We start from the raw sequence: 23,699 nt of genomic DNA, 5'->3' as shown, positions 1-23,699 counted from the left end.
CTATTCCTTTGGCTAAAGAGTAAATTCAGAAAAGGAGGTGACTTTTCTCATCACAATGAGAGCTATTTTCTTCTGCTTTGCCCTGCATTTTCTGTCCACTTAAGCAAGATCAGGATACCAATATCAGGATCAGAGTCAGTGTTATAGCAGTTCTGAGGAAAGGAGTTTCCACCACTGACCTTTGTATAGAGCCAAGGAAGTGCTGTAGGATATGTTTCTGAGGATGGAACTGGCAAAATCCTAAGAAAACCTTATGAAATCCATGGGGTTTCCACAAGTCAACAAGCAACTTGATGGCGCGCGCACACACAAAATGAAGTACAAAGGCCAGCCGTGGGTGACTCCAAACAGATGAGAGAATATGTTGCTAACACTTTAGTGGACCACACTGCTTAAAATATAAGCAGTAACCTACCACTATTGCCGCAGTCAGCGCAAGAGATGAGCTCCTCAGGTTTCTTTTCCCGGTTTTGTTCTTTTGTGCCAAGGCAGAAACTGCAGATTGGGATTGGTTCAGCAACTGGCTGCAAGGAGGCAGAGAGGGGAAAGAACACAAATTTTCATTTATTAGCATGTCTTGCAAAGCATACCACTATATAAACAGAACAGGAGGGTGTTACAACCAACGTGAAAGGAGATGTAAGACATACTAGACCTCTAACTCTTAACATTCACTGTTTTGTGGATTTTGGATGTTGCATTTTGCTGTATGACCAACATGGCTACACCTGGATATCTTTTCTAATATTCAGAGTATCTTACAGTGAAGATACATAAGACTAACTTGTGTGAACACCCTCCTAGAGTGTAAATGACTGTGGTGAAAATTGGGTTGCATGTGGGGAGGGAGTGGCAATAGTTGCAGAGTGCAAAGTGCTGCAATGAATTGACATGGAAAGATTCACATCACCAGCTAGAGAAGGCTTTAGCCAAAGTTCCTATCTGATTACTAGCAAGTGCCAACTAGCAAGAGAGAGGGAAGAGAGCCAGTCTTTGCTCTACCAAGTAGCTCCCTGGGTGGGGCCTTAGGAAACCCACTCTCACAATTCAACTAACTGCACAAGATTATTGTGAAAATGTATTCCACTCCCATTTATTTACCTCTGTATAATGTAGGACTTGAATAGTGAGTAATTGAAGTTAACAAAAGCTCTCAATAGCCACAACTAACTCAGTGTTCAAGGCCCTACAAAGCACACAAATAAATATCTTAATTACTGATCACATTGCATCCCATTTCCCTCTAGAAGATCTCAAGATAAAATATACGAGGCGGTGTTTTATTTTCACAGCACTCCTCAACAGTAGCCCAAGCTGTGGGAATTAACCTTCTTTAAGAACTAACCGTATGTCACCTACCCACCCACCCCACTGCTGCTGCCCAGTAGTTGCTTGTCGCAATTTGTCTGGCTTCTCAACAAAAGCCTATCTGACACTGAAGACCCTACCACAGTAGCACTGCTAGTATCACCATAGCCTCTTGCCTCACAGGAGCATGTAATCACAGCACCAGGGAAAAGTAGTGCCATCTTTCACCATGATCTTTCAGAGGATCTCTCAGAGACAAGAGCAGTGGCACCACAGCTAAAACTTGATAAGCAATGGTAAACCACTCCCGAAGCTTCTACTTTGAAAACCCCATGATAAGACCTTCCAGAATGAAACAAGAGACAGGGCCAAAAGATGACACTCAGGGGTTAGGAGGCACTCAACATGCTACTGGGGAAGAGCAGAGGATAAGTGTGTAGCACTGTGGCTAATGATGCAATTGGATGCAAGCTGAAAGGACATCCAGCATAGACCATCCTAGTCTTAAGTTTTACAGGAGGAGTCTTCATTCTGTCACCTACAAATGGGAAGGAGAGGATGGGACTTTTTCCCAAGATGATCAACTACCACCATGTATTAATCCAACCTTCTCAAACCTGGTGCTCTCAATATGCTTTGGTCTGTAACCCCAGCCATCCCGAAGCACTGTCCAAGATGTCTGTGACTCATGAGAGCCACTGTGCAAAACATCTATGAGGGGAAGGCTTACATAATCCCTTGCAGTTCTCTGTAAATCTCCCTCCGCCATGTAAACTGCATAATGTAACTTTCTCATGCCTAACAGGAACACGAGATCATTTCCTTGCCTTGTACCTCAACTGTCCATGTCGCCTTACCTGGCTCTTTTCATGCCGGCAGTACAATTGCCCCATTAAAACAAGCAACTCCACAACTCTGACTGTGCAGCCAAGAAAGGAATGCAGACAAGCACAGGGGAAGAAAAACATTTTTCACAGCTTGAAGTTTTCCTCTAGCTATCATCCCTAAGGGAGTCACTGAACAATAAACTAACAGCTTTACAAGTCCAATCAATGCCAGTATATTTAGAAAGAAAGCATATTGAATGTTACTCGGATGTGATAAGGGTACATGTAATTACACCAGAGAGGTGGGGAAGCCTGGGCAGAGTAATCTTTTGAATCAAACATTACAGCTCATGGGGAGGATCTCCTTGCTGGCGTATTGGCTCAGCGAAGAAATCCAAGGAAATTTTAAAAGGAATAAATGCCTACGACTGAAGACTGGGAAAACAAAGGTAAGAGGGGGGAGGAAGGGCAGCTCCACTTCCAACAGCAGAGTTTTGGCAGACACTCAACTCTGGCTGCTGTTTTCCTTGCAAGCACATCTATCTATGTAATGTCACCAGAGCTAGAGGGAAAGAAGGGAGGGGAGAACAAGGGGAGGGAAAGGGAGAGTCAAGAGAGAAAGAGTGACTCTGTTTTAAAAGCTGCCAGTTTCTCGGCACATGCTGTTACTATACAAAGGATGTCTGGGAAGCCAACTTGCTTGACAGATTCAAAGACTAAACTGCTCCCACAGAGAAATGCGGAGCAGAGAAGAATCTATGGAAAGGAAGGCTTTAGCACAAATGCACACACACACGCACACACACACACACACAGAAGGCTTTTCAGCCAGTGATTCCCTTCTGCAGACATAAGGGCTCATTTTATCTCATTCTGTGGTCACAAGTCTACAGGCAGAGGCTGGATTGCCAAGTCCTGCTTTGAGAAATAAGGACCCGCATTACAACCATTTATTGCATTTATTCCTTTCCGCTCTCAGTGGCTTGAGGCAAACAAAAACATCTGGGCAGGGGACAAAGGAAGCAGACTAGCCAGTTTAGAAACAAGACACATGGATGTGAACACATGTGCAAGGGTGCATGTCTACACAGTAAGTTACCCTGATTTCACAGTACCACCCACGTCGCAGCAATAAGACACCTGAAGTGAAAGACCCAAAACCAAAGGAGTTACAGGCATTTCTGAACAGTCACATTTTGAACAACGGTAAACTAGGTTATATCTCTGTCAAATATACAGCTAAGGGCATCATGAAACATTCCCAAGTGTGCTTTCCCTCTCCTGGATTACTTGGGGTGAGGGGACAGGAGATTAACAGAGAGGTTTACTACCAGGAAAGGGGAGATACAAGCTATACAAATAGCAAGGTGGATGAAAACACCACAACTCCAAAGTGTGTTTTGGAGGTGGGTGGAAAAAAAATCAGAGGATAACTCAAATTGATTCCACTTGCTCAATTTATAAGGGTATCTGTATTTACATTTGGTTTCTACTAATGATCTTTGGAATCAACCTCTCTTTTAACATCTCGGTAAGACTCCCAGTATCATAAATCCTGAAATGCTCTGACAATAGCTGAACTCCTTGACCAATTGTACCCTTGGAAACTGCAGAATCCTATTAGCATGCAGAGATTTTAAGAACAGAAGCTCGTTATCTCCTGCTGCAGGAAACATAAAATCCCATTCGGTTCCTATATCAAGACCACCACTTGAGAAAGAGCTACCAAGTTTTCTCCTAGGACTATACTCAATCACAGTTTAAAGAGTCTAAGATAGGATTCTACTTGGCTCAAGAAGCTGATAAATAAATCGCTGCAACCTCAAGGTTCAAAAACTGGCCTTCATTTCTGGCCTGAGTCTGACCAGCTACAACAAGCGTATTGTTGTTAGCTGCTAAACTAATGAAGCTTCTGAAATAGTCTTTTTCGCACTGAAAGAACAATAACATATCACTGGCAGTATCTTGGATGGTATCCTGATACTTAAGGAAACAGCAAGTACGCTGACTTCATAATGGCTGGGGAGAAGGGGGAGCAGCTATTATTACAATTATGTTTTCATTTTTGCAGGTCCCTGAACAGTGCAGAATGAGCATGAGCTAATCAAATCAATACAAAAATAAAATGCACAATGAATCCAGAGCTTCATAACAACTCAGATGGGAGGAAGGTACATCAACTGAATACACTGACTAACACAGTTCAGTCGATTCAAGTTTGTAGACACTGGAGCCAGCATGTCTCCACAAATCACAAATCCTAGGTGCTTGGTAATTTTATTAGTGTCCCCCTCTACTTTCATTATGTCATTGAATTCCCTTTGATTTCTCTGATCTTTTGGAAAAGAGGTCTCCTGTTCCTCCTTATTTGTTGCACTGGTTATGATGGTAGCTTTGTTTGCCCCTGTGCATGGTTGTATTCAGGACTGTGATCCTATTTCTGTCACCCTTTACTTTTGCTTCTTGTCTGTCCTTAACTGTTTGAAGAGTTTTATCTGTCATCCGTTGTGGATTTCCTTTCTTTTTAGATGCAGATAATGTCCTTTTTGCATTCCTTCCTAACAATGTCACTCTTGTGCTTCCTTTCCTAATCCTAGGCCAAATTCTCCTACAATCTTTGTTTCTCCTCTGTTTCCTACATTTGCATTGCAATTGCCTATGATTAATGAGATTTTGGTGTGTGATCAATTTCCTCCTGGACTCCAGCATGGAATCTTTCAATTCCTCCTCCTCCTCCTCCTCCTCCTCCTTCTTCTGCCTCTATAGTTAGAACATAAATTCAATTTATGATTATACTGATTATGGCATCCTGAAGTCCGACTGATAGGACTTTGCACTGTATCCTTTGACTGCTTTTGCCATGTCTCTTTTCACTATTAATGCCACCCCATTTCTTCTTAGACATTCATTTCCTGATTAAAGCACTGTGTAATTACATCATACAAAATGTTCCATTCCTGAGAGTGTCATCTCCTGGCACTATCTCATTTTGGACCATCTCATCATAGGATTTTCATGGCAAAAGACATTCAAGAGGCGTTTACTGTACCTCCTTCTGCACAGTACTAACAAGTGTTAGCTATCCTGCCAGTGCTGTTGTCTCTGAGAGATCCTCCACCAGTGTCACTGCCCACTACTGCTGATGCCTAGTACCTGTTTGGCATATACAGTCGGGCTCTTCAAGCAAAATCCTGTCTGATATTGGAAACCCCACCAGAAGCACTGCTGCTATCAGCACAGCCTCTTGACTCACAGGAGCACAGGACCCCAGCAATATGGAAAGGCAGTGTTGACCCAATGAGATAAAAGTTCTTTTAACATTTCAGGACTACGTCTGCCTTCCTTCTTCTTCCCATCTTCAGTGGTTGCTATGAATATCAAATGTAATATTTATCTAGTTAATCTGCACTGCTTACTGTTGAGGCCAACATAAACCTGTCTTTCAAGTAATTAGGGTTACTGCACTGTATCGCCACGCAAGCTGCCAACTTTTGCCTATGGCTTCAAAAGGAAGATACTCACTAAACACAATTGCACAATAGCTGGAAAGCAAGCTCCTTGCTTTGGGAAAGTGCCTCTCTGAAATGCAGCTCACTTTCTCAGAGGTCCCCTCATTAAAAAATAAATTTCAACTAAATTTGAAATCAACCTAAACTGAAATCCATTTGCTCAATAATTATGACAGACAACTGCAGGAAGTTCTGCACAACAGTTTGTTCCCGAAAGACCAAATTCACTATAATTTATCATGTCTACTTTGACCTTTGCTTTGGTCTTGTCTTTGCTTTGCTGGACCTATTATTGCCTCAATCTCTTCCAGATTCAGGATAAGGAAAGCAGTCAGACTTAAAGAGCATACTGGTTTCAAGGCACTTGAGCTTCATATTCACAAAACTGGCTGCTGCTTCAGTGCTAGAGAGAAAAATCATTAGCTGAGCAGGTGGGCAAAGGAAATCTAGGATTCCCAATCTCCATGCATAGCTCTAAGCTGACAGGAATAAAACCAACTCATTTGAAATGTGGACTGCTAAAAAGACCAATAAAAGGGTCCTAGAGTAAATCAAGCCTGAACTGAACTCTCCCTAGAAGCCAAGAAGACTCAACTGCCATACCTTGGACATATCATGAGAAGACACTAGAGAGGACAGGACTCACTAGAAAAGACAGTAACGCTTGGTAAGGAAGAAGGCAGAAGGAAGAGAGAAAGCCTACATTGTAGATAGATGGACTCAACCAAGGAAGCCACGGTCCTGAGACCTGACTTGGAAGGTGACTTGGAGGTCCCTCATTCATAAAGTCTCCGTACGTTGAAGTTGACTTGATGACAGTTCACAACAAGAACATCAATGAAGGTCCTTGATAGTGAATTCTCTTATATGTGGATTACATAAATACAATCCTCAGGATTTATTTTGCCACCAAGATGACACCAGGGACTTTGCAACATGAGCTCAGGCATGAATGAAATTGCAAATGAATACATGGAACGAAGAACAGAAAGTCCTTAGCAGCTGCTGCACATCATTTCCCTGAACCGATCTTCCTGCTAGTTTTCCAAACATCAAGAGGGCAGTTTAAAGTCAGGCCTTGCTAATCTCAGTGAAGCAGCTTCAGCCATTAGTCCTCCGATCACAATCCTTAGAAGAAAAAGAAATATTCTCAAGCTCAGAAAGAACTATTCCTGAAATCTGATAATTAGAAATCTAGGATTTGAAACTGATGATATGTCTGCCTCCCTGCGACCAAAGCAAAACAACCTTCTAGAAAATGGAAAATGAAGGCAAATGAAGTATGGAAAAATGGAAAAATCTTGCACTTTTATTCCAAGAGCCCACTGAGGTCTAAGCAGAAAGATTAGGACAGCCATTCATAGGCTCATCCACATCGAGAATGTTTAACACACTAGTTAATAGTTCATGATTTAGGTCATGGTAATTTTGCATCAGGGACACGGTCCATGCTTTGCTAAAGAAGTAGCATGCAGAAGGTAAGATTAAAAATCAGCAATGATCCTGTGGAGATCTACAGAATTTTTCCACATGAATTATTGCCACCGGCATCAAAATGGCACCCGACTTTTCAGAACCATAAACAAGTTGGTGCCCACTTAATATTTAAATCCCACACTATGCTTGCAAGGGCCAGGTAACAGTAACACACACCTCAGCCACAATTCATGGAATACATCCATTCAGAAATGCAACACAACTTGAAAGTGTCAGGTTGACCTGATAAGAGTTTTCAGAGTTTATCCTGACTAATATTATTAACATTTACAAGCTTTTTTTGGACCAAACTAGAAGAGGAGACGGTTGCTTGTTTCTATAAAATTCATTTGGCTCACTGAACATGTTCTATCACATACAAGCAAACATTTCCAAAACAATGTTATCGTTGACAGTAACTGAGAAGTTTCCTTTTGGCAAGGACAGGAAAGCAAAATTAGGCTCCCAAACTTGGAAGAAAAACTAATCAAGTGGGTATTTAAAATGTTCAAAAGAGTAACAGTCGGTACCACAAAGTGGGGAAGAGTCATAGGTCCTTGGTGAAGCATTCGGCCCAGTCCTTGGGATCCTAGTTCAAAGTGGGAAAGGCATATAACCAAGACCTAGGAGAGCTACTGCCAAAATAGATTTTATTGGATCAACAGCCTGACTCAGTATAAGGTGTCTTAATTCCTCAGATATTCACTATTTACAATGGCCTAAAGCAGATGAACACCCACTTAATTCACTGTGGGCTGTAAACTGTTTCCCACCATTTATGATTTCCAGCTCTTTCAAAGTGCTCCTTCAAACTCATATCGACGTCTCCATACTCCAACGACTTGCCCCGCAATTCTATTATTAAGTACGCTCTCTCTCTCGACGGTGCAGTCCCAACTAAACATACACGCTACTTCCAGCAATAGAATTAAATCTAAACATGATCCAATGGATCAACAATGGGAAGGCCTTAACAAACAAGCAGGCCAGGAACTGCAAAACGTAACTCTTGTTTCACCATGCAAGCGGGGCTGCCGCAATAACAAGGACGCTACCTTTAATAAATTCTTTAAAACATACCAGGCTGCATATGTTTGTACCTCAAGTCCCAGCAACCCAAGCCAGTTTAGCAAATGGTGAGAAATGCTGGAGATTGCAATCCATCATCACCTGAAAGGCTGCCCAATTGCAACCTCTGCCTTCAAGCTTCAAACAGAATGAACTGCTCAATAGCACCACAATAAGAAGAAAACGGGCAACACATACAACAGAGCCTACCAATTCAGTAAATATTCACTGGGCGGCTTTTAAAAGGGAAATTCTTGTTGTCATATCCATAATGCTCATGTTGAAAAGGCTTAGTAAAACTTAACAGCATCAAACAACTGGCGTCCAAAACACACTGCAGAAATCATTCCGTTTGAGACCGCTTTAATTGCCCTGGCTCAATGCTAGGGAATCCTGGGAATTGTAGTTTATTGTGGCAGCACAGCTCTCTGACAGAGAAGGCAAAATATCTCACAAACTACAGTTCCCAGAATTTCCTAGAACTGAGCCAGGGCAGTTAAGGTGGTCCCAAACTGGATTATTTCTGCAGTGTGTCTTGAACCAACATTGACTTTTGGACAATGTCTGAGCAGAAACATTTTGACTAATGGAATTTTGCTTCACAGAGATGGGGGGAAATAGGGAATAACAGAGGACTGTTTTGAAAGCATGGAGGAAGAAAAGAAAGTGACAGGCCAACAGCTCTGTCCCTGGTGCTAGGTTTAGCTGGACCCATGTACTCTGATGTTATTGATCCCAGGAAAAATTAAATTCGTTTCTTTTATGTGATGCAAGCCTGTCTTGACATGCCATTTGCTACTGTTGTGATGTTCTGCTGGGTTTTCTAAATATATAAGCCATGCTTCAGCATTTGCAAGGGGGAAGGCAGAGTATGTGGTGGGGTTTTTCTAATCTTAACAAAGGCTATGTTTATAATTTGTGTTTTGAATCACTGCTGTTTGTTACCAGTGATGCACCATTGACCTTCCAGTTAAACTAGTCATAGTGAAAGAGAGTAAGTTCGTAAGTGGGAATTGGAAAGCAGACTCCTTATGATGCAAGCCGTTTGTTCTTATTTGCAAAACCCAGCAAATACATTTCCAAGAGTTACTAGTACAAAAGGAGCCATCCCAGTTTGCTTCTCCAGGAACACTTATGTTGCTCATTTCTTTATTAGTCCCTGCCTTGTTAGCCTAGACAAAATGAATAAGCACAAATGAAAATGGTGCATACAAACCTGTACATGCTGGCAGAATTCACACATTTATCAATATTACTATGAATGCTTTTGTACTCAAAATGCAACTCGTGGAATACAAGGTTTGGCATGGCCTGCTCTGTGTTTACTAACAAGCTTTGTCGATAGAAAGCAGTAAACACATAGTATAATAGGCTGGTTTCATTTTTTAACACCTTGTGTTCAACTCCGGCTGTTCAACTCTCAGTACCTTAAACTAAAGCCAGCCCTTTCCTGAGGCACGCTTTCTTCCTCCAAAGCATCTCCATTGCCACTGACTTCTGTGACTTTGCACAGAAGCAAGACATCCCAGCCTTTCAGATCAAATGCCAATGCGCTCCCCATCTCCTTTGTTTAAAATTCCACCCGGGATGTGCTGTCCTCCTGTTGCTTTGTTTCTAGCCACTATTATGGAAACCCATGAATGGATACCATTTACACAATATACTAAGTTATTAGGAACCATTTCACCTGTTCCCAAACCCAGTGAAGCAGATTCAGACTAATTTTCTGGCACTGGGGTTTCCAGAGTTGCGCACAGATGGTGGCCATCTGTTCGGAGCCGGACTCTCCTGTCAGAGAAACCAAGAGGAATACAGCAACTCCCCTAATCCTGCTCCAGCCGGGACAAACCACGCTGACATGGGTGAGGTTTCTCCTCATCTCTTGACACTACACTGGCTGCCACAAATCATTTTGTATAACAGCTCCACCCAAAACCAGCCATTCCACAAACATGTTGGCTTTCTATGAGGTAGCTCCTGGCTCCTAAGTTGCTTTCTAAAGTTTCTGGCTGCTACAGGAAAGGCAACATAAGTCATATGGACAAAGGCTTAAAAGGCTATCCAATCTGCCAATATTGTCTCTTGACCTAAACCAGGGTTTCTCCTGCGCATCTTTATTTACGTGTGAGATATAATATGGAGGGAAACATCCTCTGATATGACCAGGACACAAGATATTTTATGGATGTAAGGTTTAAAAAGCAAAGCACCGCCATGGGTATGGAACCACACAGACAAGCAATGCAACGGTTTCAACATAGGCAATGTAAGAATAGTTTTTAGTGGGCTTTTGGGGCCAGGAGGCCATGTTCTAGAAGACTTTAAATAAACTCGTAAATAAACAGGAATAAACTCTTCTAGAACACAGCCTCATAGCCTGAAAAACCCACAAAAAACATGGATGCCGGCCGTGAAAGCCTTCGACATCACAATGTATGAACAGATAAAATAGGCAGAGTTGTCCAATCTATTCTCAAAGACAGCGCAATCTAGCCTGCAAAGCACACAAAGGTCTATCTTCCAGCAGCAAGTATAACTGGAGTATCCCTGGAAGCTAGTATAATGCAATCTTTACAACTGCCACAAGCTGGCCACCTAACAATACAGAACCCTGTACATCTGATGCTTAGAAGAAAGCCTGGTCTTGCCAAGAACAAGTAATTTCCAAATCAAATAGTCAATGAGCCTTTGCTATCATAAACCTTGTCCTATCTAGACTGGATTTATATTTAATCATTCTCAGCCAACCACAGACTGCAGATAAAATTTCAAGCACCTATTTTGGATTCAGTGTGAAGGAGAACTGGTTGTTGGTATTAGCAATTCAGTTATTATGCTGAAGCATATACCTGCAGGGCTCATATATCTGCAGCATTCTCCCAAAGGTTTCATGCAGATGTTAAACTGCTGGGAAAGAACTGCATCCCCAGAAAGATGGACTAGACAGCTACCATGAGGGAAATAATATTTTTCTACAATCACAATCCAAAATTTGCCTCCTACCTCCTTGAAACTACTAGTACTATCACAATGCAATACTCTCAATGACTAACATAGAAGAAAGCATTTCAAATATGATTAATAAAATCCAAAATATTACTTACATTCAGAGGAAAAAGCAGGAGGAGGAAAAATGCAAAGCAACTGTTACCATGCTGTTGGCATGTACCTTAACCTGTCAAGTTGGACGCTGACCCTAACCTCTCTGCTACCACCAAAAAAATCAGAATCATGTCAGCTTATTGCTCCATCTTGTGTAAATACCTCTTTGCTAGTCCATCAGTAGAGCACCTTCACAACATTAAACCAACCAACACTTGATCCAACTACTTCCAACAAATATAGGACGGGGGACACCTGGCTGAATGAGACAACATGTGAAAGGGATCTTGGAGTCCAAGTAGACCACAAGTTGAACATGAGTGAACAGTGCAATGCAGCAGCTAACAAGGCCAATGCAATTTTAGGCTGCATGAATACAAGTATAGTGTCTAGATCAAGAGAAGTAATAGTCCCACTCTATTCTGCTCTGGTCAGGCCCCACCTGGAATATTGTGTCCAGTTCTGGGCACCACAATTTAAAAAGGCTGCGGAGAAACTGGAGCGTGTCCAAAGGAGGGCAACTAAAATGGTGAAGGGTCTGGAAACCATGTCCTATGAGGAACAACTTAGGGAATTGGGGATGTTTAGCCTGGAGAAGAGAAGGTTAAGAGGTGATATGATAACCCAGTTTAAATACTTGAAGAGATGTCATATTGAGGAGGGAGCAAGTTTGTTTTCTGCTGCTCCAGAGAACAGGACCAGGAACAATGGATGCAAGCTGCAGGAAAAGAGATTCCACCTCAACATTAGGAGGAACTTCCTGAGAGTAAGGGCTGTTCGACAGTGGAAGACATTCCTTCCTCGGAGTGTAGTGGAGTCTCCTTCCTTGGAGGTCTTTAAGCAGAGGCTGGATGGCCATCTGTCAATGCTTTGATTTGGATTTCCTGCATGGCAGAATGGGGTTGGACTGGATGGCCCTTGTGGTCTCTTCCAACTCTACGATTCTATGATTCTAACAAAACCCTAAAGGTAAAGGTAGAGATTCCCTGTCAACTCAGAGGAAACTTAATGATCTCTGGCTGTTACTATTTGGTTTGCTCTTTGGCATAGAAAACTCATAGAAACCTCGATTATGAATGGTGAGAACCAAATACCATTGTGTTAAAATGAACTCTACAATTAAACTAGCTTTCAAAGAGTTGTTTGACACTAACTTTAAAAGTATATGGATTACTAAATAAGATGCATAGCCCATGCAGTGCCCCAAAAGGACTGTCATTTCCACTTGGAGGCCCTTCTTTGATCTGCTTTGTCTGGGGTTAAAAAAAAGAACAAAACAATATCTGTGTGTGGTGCCTTACCTAGAAAAGCTCAAAAGGTTTGCAAGCACAGTCCTGTACATATATCAACTCATAACCAAGTCCAACAGAATAAGGCTTACACAGTTGTTGCTTGTGTCCTGAGTAAAGTTTCAAAAGATCTTTCTTATTGCATCACTTGTATCAGAGAGGCAACCCCCAGCATTATAAAATGCAGCTATAAATAGCTTGTTTGCTTCCTCCCTTTGCTAAGTAGTATTAACTATCCTCCTTTTGGCAAGAAGAACTGCTGCGGTATTAAGAACTCATTACGCAGAAACAGAAATTCTCTGAATTATGCTCTCTTTTACGACCAAAGACCCCTCTGGCGGGATAATCTCTAGTTATGTTAATGCAGCCCCAACTGACCTATCCAAATATATTAGTAAAACAGAAGAATTCTAAAGAAGAGAGGCACTATTCAGGGTGAAGAAAAACAAGTAACTTCTTGTAAAAACTTTAAACTTTATTTTAAAATCAGGGTTTGTTCGTTTTTTAAAAACATCTTGAATACAGTACAGTCCACCCTTTACATCCATGGGGCATCCATTCCAGACCACCACCACCACCCCATGGATTAAAAAAAGGTGAGATCTTGAGTCTCATTGTACTTAATGGCAGGCGCAATGCATTGAATTCAACAGGGCTTAGCGTCAGCGGATGGTTAAATCTGTGGATGGCAAGCCCACAGATATCAAGAGTCCACTGTACTTTTAAATAATGGAAACTAGCTGGAAATGAAATGTTTCAAATGTGAAGATGAACAAAACTGGCCCAAACCCTTAAAACAAAGACAACTGATATAAAGCCCATATTTATATGTTACAACAAACTAGATAGCAGCCAGAAATAAAACTGAGCAGCATCTGAGAGGAAAAGGCTCCCTGTGCTGGTGTGATTCTGTTGGAGGCAACTGAATCAGAGGGTGGCATGCTCACCATCATGCAGCTGCTCTTCTGGTGAACAGAAAGCAATACCTTATACCATCAGGCTTGGTGATATCCAGTGTAGGTGGGGAGAGCCTGACCAGTGACAAAGCCACGAGGGGCATGCTTGCCCCTTCCGGTTGCCTGTGCTCCCTCCCTGGGGAGGAAGCCAGGTGGCGAATAAGCCACGAGGGATGCACTCATGCCCTTGCCCACCTCGCTGTCACCTCCCAGGGGATAAGCCAGGGCTGCATTGAAGCCACAAGGGGTGCGCTCATCCCTCTGCTGCAGTGGGAGGACTCCACTAAGGCATCACCTCTCCTATGAGGTGTCATCTGGTGTGGTCCACACACCCAGTGACACCACTGCCCTATATACACAACATGGGAACACTATTTCTGGCCCTAGACCTGCAGCAGCCCTTCACAGTGCTGCTTCAGCTGACTGCCCATAGGGCCCAACAGTAAGGGCGCAGATTTCTTTTCCTTACCACTTCTATCACCGTTCAGCAGCAGCCATTACTGCCTACTGATGTTGAGTTCAAGTATTATAAATTCAACACAGCCATATACTGTTGTTTATTACAAAATGTAAAACAAATTCCATCTCATGAAGCAACCCTGATCCAGACAGTTATTTACCAGCCCTTGGTTCTGGCATTTTTAGGGCCAGAAGTAACCAGTTTTGCTTAGCATCCCTAAATGTGTCAACAAAGCTGAGAAAGACCTCATCATCTCTCAGTTCTCTGCTGTGCTCTTTTACACATCAAAACTATAATGCAAGAAAGTATGTAGGCTGCAAGACTTGAAGTTCTGGACTATACCTATGAAAAACACAGAGGCTCTACTTCACTATATACTTTATAGTCATCCTATGGTTTAGTTATTATAACACACAATCGGCAGACATGCTTATATAGAATATGCAATAATTTAAAAGATGAACACCCAGTTAACTTAGTAGTCTAAATTGTCCTTATTTAAGCCATCAGTTCATCCACTCTGCTACTATTCTGCCTGTTAACTGTTCCAACAAACTAAACTACGCCAGGAAAAAATGTGATCAAGATTTCCCTCTAGTCTGATAAGTTTGCTGTCTTTAACTGTCTGTACTTATCAAGAAGCAAGACCATACTGTTGCATTTGATAAAACAGTAAACTTTGCAAAACAATTGTAAACACTTCCTCATGTATTCAAATTAAGAGGACTCCTTACCAAATTAAAGCATTGCTTTTGGTTTACAGATAACAAAGCCAAAACCAAAACCAAGTGTTATGTTGAAGAAATCTTACCAATTGATAAAGAACAATGCTACAAAGTTCAAGAAGTAATTTGTTCCGTATTTATTTGTTCCATATCCTAATTGCAAACATCTTTGCCAACCCTGGTATACAGGCTTTGATATTCTCCTTCTAACCACCTCCTAGCCATTGAAAAAGCACTCTGCAAAATTGAGTCTGAATGTTCCTTGGCACACTGCATCTGCTTCTGTCTTTCTTGCTTGTCATAAAGCAGAGCCAAAAGGTTTCTCTCTACATACATCTCTGCCCTCAGAGTCTTGTCCAGATCCCATGCACCAGAAAAGACAAGGAGGAGTCACTGGTTGCATGCACAGACCTTAACTATGATCCTTATTTTGACCCTCCCTAGAGCACTGCAGGGAAAGGAAGAAGAGACCAGCATCTTATGCAAGAGGCAAACAGAAAAATGGTTGCTATTTTTTGTACTCTTTTTTCCCTCTTCCTTCCTCTAACTTCAGATTCCCGGAGGGAAAGAACTGCTCAGTTTCCAGCTGAAAGGAGATAATGGCTACAGGTAGGCCAAAAATAAACACAGCACGCCACTTCTAAATACCCAACTCTTTTTTCCTAAGAACAAGAAGAGGACCGAAGGACAGCAAACACAATATGAAACAAAACAAGCTGCTAGTAATACCAAGGCTGATGTGACATGACCGGCGAGACGGTGAATCCATTGACTTCTGATCTGCAATTGTCCAGGGACACGCTGGAGGCCTGAAAGGAGCACCTCTCAGCTTAAAGGAGGGCTGATGGATGTGCTTGAAAAGACCTGAAAGGTGCTGCAAGGCTGCAGTTCTACACAAGCTGTGCACTACATTATGCCACATGGCAGCAAGAAGAGAGGCCTGCTTCAAAAACCATTATCCTCTGGGAGTGGTTCCTGCAGCACCTCAATGGGCAACGCATTTTCAGACTCTGGATAGCTCCTCTTCAATCTGTGAAAATTAAGACCATGCCAAGTCTACTTCTAGCAGTTCTTGGTGAACCCAGAAGCCATTTCATTTACAAAAAATATACGCAGAGCTTGGCCAACAGACAGGAACTCTGGGCTATGAAGTCCAAAACCTATGGAGGACCACAGTTTGGGAACCACTGGTCCAGACTCTAGATGGCACTTGTTTTATGGTTTCCAATTAAAAGAAAACCCCTTACTACGGGAAACAAAAGCCAGGCTTACACAGTTTCTCCAAACCATGAGCTTTCTCCCCACTGGGTCTCTCTCCTGGACTATAACCTCCCAGCCAACATGGTCAGTAGGCAGAGATGATAAGGCCCAGGTTGAGAAAGGCTAGTCAACAGACTAATCCCTAAGAGTCTCAGAATTACAAGTTTGTTTGAAACAAGAAAATATTCATCCTTCCAAGTTTTCCCAAGTATCATCACTTCTAATATTATCGCACTGGAAAGTTATCTGCCACCTAACAAGACGGGATATCATGGTTTAAAAATTATTTACATCTACCTGAGTAGCTTTGTTTGAATAATTCTGTGGGAGATCCCAGAGAATCCCGTTTTCCCTTATCAACAACCAAGAGCTATTAACTACATGAGTAAGACACAGATGGACACTCCAGTTCTGCACAAAAAGCTTTCAAATTCTGCATTATACTTCCAACACAAACCACACCCAAAATCGATGACATGTTTTGATTTAATATTCCTAGAACGTACAGTATGTTCCTATTAATCTGCTCCATGAGACGTTTACTTGTAATTGTGCAAAACTGGCTCCCTACAATTATAATTAAATGTATGCAACATTTCAGGGCCAACATTAAATACCCTTAAAGTACCAGATCCTGGCTGATTTTGGAAGCTAAGCAGGTTCAGCTCAGGTTAATACTTCAATGGGAGACCACCAACCAAGACCAGGTACTGTCGGCAATACTTCAGAGGAGGAACTGGCACAAACACCTCTGAGTAATCCTATGAAATTCATGGGGTCACCACAAGTCATCAAGCAACTTGAAGGCACATACACACACACATACATTTCCAACAGTGACTAAGTATGTTAACAATATTGTTACATTGAGGTGGGAATCAAGCTGCTGTTGGACTGCAACTGCCAGCATTCCTTACCATTGGCTATCCTTGCCAGAGTCGCAATCCACTGGAAAGCATGGCATAATGGTTTGAGCACTGGACTGTGACTCTGGAGACCAGGGTTCAACTCCCTGCTCAGCCACAGAACCCCCTGGGTGACCTTGGGCAGGTCACACTCTCTCATCCTCAAAGGAAGGCAAAGGCAAACTCCCTCTGAACAAGTCTTACCAAGAAAACCACATGACAGATTTGTCTCAAAGTTGCCATAAGTTAGAAGCCACTTCAAGGCACGCAACAACAGCACATTCCCATTTCTGGGTTAGATAAAGATAAAAGTAAGAATGGTTTGAATCTTGAAAACTGGGAATGAAAACAAGTAAGTCTCAGAGAAGGCCACTCATACTAATTAACCAAGCTTGTATTAAACAAACACTTGTATAACTCCATTTTGTATCTGAAATGTCCAGAACAACCATGGAATGCATCAGACATTATTCCTACTGTATCTGTTTAACTAGGAGCTAACTATAACATTAGAGTGCTAAGTGATTTATAACAATGCTTCACAACAGCCCTTCTCAAACCACGTGATGTAGAAGAGTGGAGTATTTTCCCCATGTGCTAGGGACTGAAATCAGTGCCCTAGTATTGTTTCCACACTGTTTTCTAGGAACTCACTGCAGACCAGCAGCCAAGGCTTGCAGACCGCTGCCAGTCTGTGGCTCACTACTTTGAGAAGCACTGATTTACAACATACCTGCACTACAGACAAATCACTTGAAATATAACATCTGAATAGCCACCCAAAGAGTTCTACAGCTCAGAAGATAGAATTCAAGAAGACTGACTGGGACTGAATTGTTTAGTCCATCTTTTCTTAAGGGTTTAAACTTTAAGAAGTCCAACCTTGTTGTGTTGGGGGGCCTGTATGTGAAGCAGCATACTTTCATTAACCTATCCTAGACTTCAAGATGCATTTATCGCCTTCCAGCAGTCAGGGCTTTTAAGCAGCACCTAAACACCACAGGAAGCATATAGAAGCAAAGCTGAGCAAGATCATGTAAGCAAGTGGTACCATGAGTTTAAAGTTTCACTATTAATGTTGGGGAACAAGCAGTGGAATGCATACAAAGGAAGTTTTAGAGGTATAGTTTGCTTTAACCAATGGCATTATCTTGCTGAAAAAGTGCAATGAATGAGCATCAACACTGTCTGTCAGTCTTTCGGGATACAAATAAATACAATAAATAAATAAATATTTCGAACTCAGATATCTATTTGATCATCACAGAAACAGCCAGGGACAGGCAATCTGTAATATTCCATTAGACTCCAAGTCTCCTCAATCTCAGTTATCATGGCTGATGGACACAGATGTTGGGAGCTGTAGCCTAACAACATATTTCCCATCTCTGCCAGAGACCACAAGGAATTCCACACAGGTGAGTAAGCAGGCTCACAAACCACTTCTGCTGCTCCTTCCACGCCTATTTGGATTCAACACTAGCCGCGGATGAAAGCCTACTCCTCAAACTTGCAAAACATTTCCAGGCCAGTAACCCTGATTGACACACTTACAAGGCTGGTTTAGACCAAAGAGCGGGCTAACAGTCGTATAAAAACTTTGCCAAGTGCTTTAAGGCTCAAGAAACAGAATAATGTTTGCTGAGTATTTCTTTGTTTCTTCAGAAGTCAAACATGTAACAGCGGTTATGTAAATATTCCACACAGAACCTAGGAACAACACTCACCTCAGAGCCCAAATCTAACCATGTTTACTCAGACATAACCCATTAAAGGCAGGAGAAGTTACTTTCCAGTAAGATGGCTTTGGATTGCAACTGGGTTCCATGTGAGAATAAGATATGGAGGGGTCTCAATGAATTCAGCATTAACACTTCACTCCTCTGACATCTCTCTCCCGCATCAGCCAGTTTACCCTGCTGGACATATCACTCTGAGCCCAAGCTTTAATTCAACTGGAAGTACCCCTGTATTGCTCCCTGGAGTATACAGCAGGGATTCGTGCACTGAGGAAGTGGGGAGTTATGTCAGAGTCCAATGGAAACCCTCTATAGCCAGAAGGAGCAGAATCCCAACTGGTGGATAGATATACAGTTGGTAAGCCATGTCTGTGGGTTCTTTATCCATGGATTACACCATCCACGGTTTGAAAACATTAAATTTCAAAACACAAACTGTAATTTTGCCATTTTATATAAGAAAGCCCATTTTGCTATGCCTTTGTGTTTAATGGGACTTGAACATCCACAGATTTTGGCACGCACAGCAGGTCTTGGAAGCAAACCCCATTGGCTATCAAGGGCCCATATACATCTCAAAACAAGCCATTCAACTTGTTTTGTCATTTTTACTGGTGCTCTCAATAATCAGGGTCAATGCACATATAATTGTAATTGTGTATTACTTCCCAGATCATGCTTCTGCCACAGGAAACATAAAGCCAAATATACACAACTGAGCTGTGTTGTCAACATCAAAAACAAGCAGTTACAGAAACTAATGAAGAGGCAGCAAAGACACCAGTCTATGGAGGGGTACATAACCCTCAACCAAAAAAGGTCTTGGCACTGAATGTCTGATGCCAGTCTCCCTGGGATGCCCTCTCCACCTCCCACTCACTCCCTGAAAGCTAAGGTTTCCAACAGGAAATATTACAATGGCTTAGGCAACCATGCCCTCGATTCGCAACTGTCCATACATGGCCAATGGGTTGGCAAAATATCTAGATGGTACTAGATTGCCTGTCCCATCCTATCTCTAGAACCTTTGGGGATGATTGCCACAGAGGATGGAGGAGCCAGCAGAGAAGAGACAAGTAAAACTGGAGTGTTAGACAGAAGGGCAGGATTCTAAATGCGCTCCAGCCTTGGCTCATACTAGTAACTGCAAGTCAGTCTGTATTTCTCAGTATTATCTACTTCACAACATTGTCATGGGAATAAAAGTGGATCACTTCAAAATATACCACCCAATGCTCCTTGGAAGAAAAGCAGAGCACAGGTAACACACAGGACAATCAGTTGCCAATGGGAAAAAATGGCCAGGAAGAATCTTCTCTTGCCAATGGAAACTGCACAGAATGATCAGTCAAGACCACAACTAGTATCCCCGGCAGTTATCTATTTGCTCTGAGACTAACCAGTGCTATCCTGCTTTAAAAATACGTGCTAGACCTTTCCTAGTAAAGAATCCCAAGAATCAAGATTAAAAGCACAGCTGCACAACCGTATTTATTCGATACAAAACCAATACGCATCTAGACAACTGCTGCTGTGAGAATGAACACAATCCACTTTCTTGAAGAATAAAGCCATCAGTGGCTACTAATCCCATGGCTATACCTTTTCTCTCATGTCAGAGGCAATGCACTTCTGAACACCAGTTGCTGGGGAAGATGAATGGGAGGGTGCTGTTGCGTTCATGTCCTGACTGCGAACATCTCACAGGCATCCGTCTGGCCGCTGGGTGAAATGAAGCCTTTGAGCTGGTCCAGCACAGCTATTTCCATATTCCTACATCTCTCACATAACATCTACCAAGCGCAAGGAGGGCAGTAAAACACTGAAAACTACCATTCAAAAGTCAACGGTGCTACAATACTTTTAGAAATCAAGCCAATGGTACTTGTGCCTTTGGAAATAACTCATGAAGATATCATGACAATCAGCAGAAGGAGTGCAGAATGACTGTGTTTCAAATTCTGTAAAGGATTCCCACAACCCCCCTCTGTCTAAGCCCTTTACTAAGTTCTCAATAGCAAGTTATACCAAGGCCTATCAGAGCTATTAACGTTCACATTACCACTGTCAAGTAGACAGGCCAATGTTATTCTTACTCAATAGTAGGTGAGCTGAGGCCAAGAGCCAACTACTTGTCATCTTACAAGCCAATGGCTTAGCAAGGGCTTGAACACTGGTTTTCAAGCTCTTCACTGACTATTACTCCACTGTCTGCCTAGTCTTTTACACACTATCATAAACAATCTACCAGAATTACGTTTATGGTTCCTTAAGTATCTCAAGGCTGCTGTGAATGCCAGCAGTTAAAACTTCCTGGTGTTACTACTACATTACACTCTGTATTTTCTTCCTATTGCCATGCAGTGGTGGTGTTTTAAGACTTCCTGGAAGTATCAAGAACTTACTGTACACTCTTTTGCTCATCACCATCTACTTAGAAAGTAAAACCATGAATTTAGGACTCTTCCCTGCTCTCCAGTATTGACAGAAAAGTAAAGTACAAAGGCAGTTTCATTCAAACAGTCCAGATAGATCTCTGATCTCTTACTCCAGCAAACTTCTAGTAACAGCCAGAACTTATTTTTCTCACACAGGACGCAAGTGAGTAGCTAGGAAAAGGAAAGTGAAAATGTTTTATTCTGCAAAACATGGAAATCCTGGGAGGAAGGGAGAGCCCTCCATTTTGAAGAGCAGAACCAGATGATGGCTGCGAATTCGGTGAAAGAAGGAACAGTTACAAATGCATTACATCTGTCCTGTGGATTTCCCACAACTTAGTAACAAGTTGGTAACAACTTAGTAAAATCTACCAGTCTTTTTATTTAACATGTAAACCTTTAAAATAAGAATCCCTCTGCACCATTCTACATCTACTCTTATTCTTTCACAGGGGATTTTATGTTTACTATTCTAACAGGGTACAAACCACCAACAAGTGGAACTAACACCCCATTTACCACAAAAACATACAAGGTATGTTCACACTCCTTTTAACTGCACTATTTAGCAATATTACCAGCATCTCAAGAGAGATTTTTAAAACTCTATCCTTCAACAGACCTGTAAAAGTATTGTTATTCCCATACTGCAAACGGAGAGCCTTGTCAAAAGCCTCTTGGGAGTTCAGGGCTGAGCTGAAATCCGAACTGGGAAACTCTCATCTCACAGTTTACAATGTCAAAAGTACTTTCCCATGAAGCAAGTAATCTTGAGCCCTCGACCCATCTTTTGACACCACAACCAGCAGAAGCTGAGCATTCCTTACCTTATCCTTTTCATGTGGAAGGAGCGATACGGGAGGCAGACAAGAAAGAGACTCACAGCTCTCTTTCCCCTCTGCGTTTGCGGCTGCTTTCGTATTGAGTTGGTAGAGAGGTCCATCTTTAAGGAGCCGGCCGTGGCCAACAGCACGCTTGACAGCCAGACGCAATTGCTGGTGGAAGGCAGAAGGAGCACTGTTTGCAAACAAAGCCGACACATCCTTCTGCCCTTTCAAGAAGCGCTCAATGTTCTTCAGTGACGAACCACTGGACTCCGACAAGCCCTCAACCGCCCGCTTAATCAGTTTGTTCCAGTCCACGTTGGGTTTGCCATCCAACTTTCCATGATTTCGTGGCTTGGGAAGTGCTATTCGCCCAGGGTTATCAGGATCCTTATAGGAATTCAGTCCTTTATTGGAAACTTTTAAAATGGTTCCATCCTTAACACTCAGTTCCAACTGTTCCAGAACAGTTTTGCGGTCCAAACCGTGGGACGAAGACACGGCGTTGCATATCCTCTCTTCCGAAGGGCGCTGCTTCTGCTTCTTGACCTTTTTAATCGCCTCCAAAATCCACTCCGTGTACAGCGGGTTCGCGAGTTTTACCATGGTGAACAATTCTGTATATCCATAGAGTCGTTATCCCTTATCCCTGTGCTGAAGGAGTTTCACGCAGTGGGGAAAGAGATGGTCGGAGAATGGGGACCAGTTAACCATAGCATACCACCTTCTTTGCCCCAAACTGCTCTTCCTTCTTCAAACATGAGTGCTTCCCACTTTCTGTTTAAAAAACCATGTAACCTGGTTCATGTTTTCCAATGAATCCTCCAAACAGCTAGCGCACAGGTGGAAAGAGTTCAGTCCAGCTCACTCCAGGCCTTGATGTCTGAACCGGACACACAAGGAAAAACACACCTGCAATAAGAGAAAAAACACAGTTATGTCACTTTTTAACAAACCTCACAATACTACAAGGTTTCTCTAGCCCAGTGCTACTTAAACTATCAGATGTGGGGAGATGGCAGGGGCTGGCACCATATTTGTTAGACATAGGCCTGTTACAGACTGCCAAAATAAAGCTGCTTGGGGTCTCTTTGGAGGGATGCTGTTTAAATGATGCATGCATCCTAAGACTCCGGAAGCTGCACCAAAGCTGCACTCCAGTGCTTAGGACTGGAGTGTGGCTTTGGCACGACCTCCGGACTCTTAGGACCCATGCATCATTTAAACAGCATACCTCCAAAGAGACCTGAAGCAGCTTTATTTTGGCAGTCTGTAACAGGCCATAGCTTCCTTTCTTGGAAACTCACCCAGGAGCATCAGCCAATGCTCACACGACTAGCACTGGACCATGGATTGTCGCTTTGACTATCACTGTTCTAGTCCATCACAGCAACACTGGCATTGTATCTGCACTATATATATTACAGCAATGATTTTAAAAGCCCTGGAGTTGGATCAGACCAAAGGCCATTTTTATCCACAATAGCCGGGCCAGAAACCCGAAGGGTCCTTCCAAGAACATTTGGCTGCGGCTAAAATAAAAGGCGATTAAAGAAATGGCATTTGAAATAGGCCTGTTCTCCAACAACTCTGACCTTGTGGCAGCGAGATGCCATCCGTCAAGAGAAGGTGCTAGCAACTTGCAAAGGAGAAAAAGCCACTTAAATCCCGGTTCCTCGCTTCACCCGGGGGGAAAAACACTTGTAAACAGGTGTACAAAAAACAAACGGACATATCTACCACTATTAACATTTTTACGAAGTATATAAAATTGGAAGGAAAGGGGATCTTGTGGCTCCCTTGAGACTAACTG

General features: G+C 42.4%; 1 protein-coding gene across 1 annotated transcript in view; it reads right to left on the bottom strand.

The window, feature by feature from the left end:
• The window catches only part of KAT6A (lysine acetyltransferase 6A), a 60,346-nt gene that overhangs the window by 34,947 nt on the left and 1,700 nt on the right, over positions 1–23,699 (bottom strand). Inside the window, exons 2-3 of the mRNA XM_089538540.1 lie at positions 21,890–22,798; positions 416–524 (exon numbers count right to left, since the gene is read on the bottom strand). Of these exons, the coding sequence (XP_089394666.1) occupies positions 416–524; positions 21,890–22,492 (712 nt within the window). The 5' untranslated portion in view covers positions 22,493–22,798. The remainder of the gene's footprint in view (positions 1–415; positions 525–21,889; positions 22,799–23,699) is intronic.

The sequence above is a fragment of the Sceloporus occidentalis genome, unplaced genomic scaffold (genome assembly GCF_023333645.1).
Source record: "Sceloporus occidentalis isolate IW3139 unplaced genomic scaffold, rSceOcc1.0.p SCAF_9, whole genome shotgun sequence".
NCBI classification, from domain to species: Eukaryota; Metazoa; Chordata; class Lepidosauria; order Squamata; family Phrynosomatidae; genus Sceloporus; species Sceloporus occidentalis.
The sequence above is the reverse complement of the archived record's forward strand: the minus strand, read 5'-3'. Positions and strand labels throughout refer to the sequence as shown.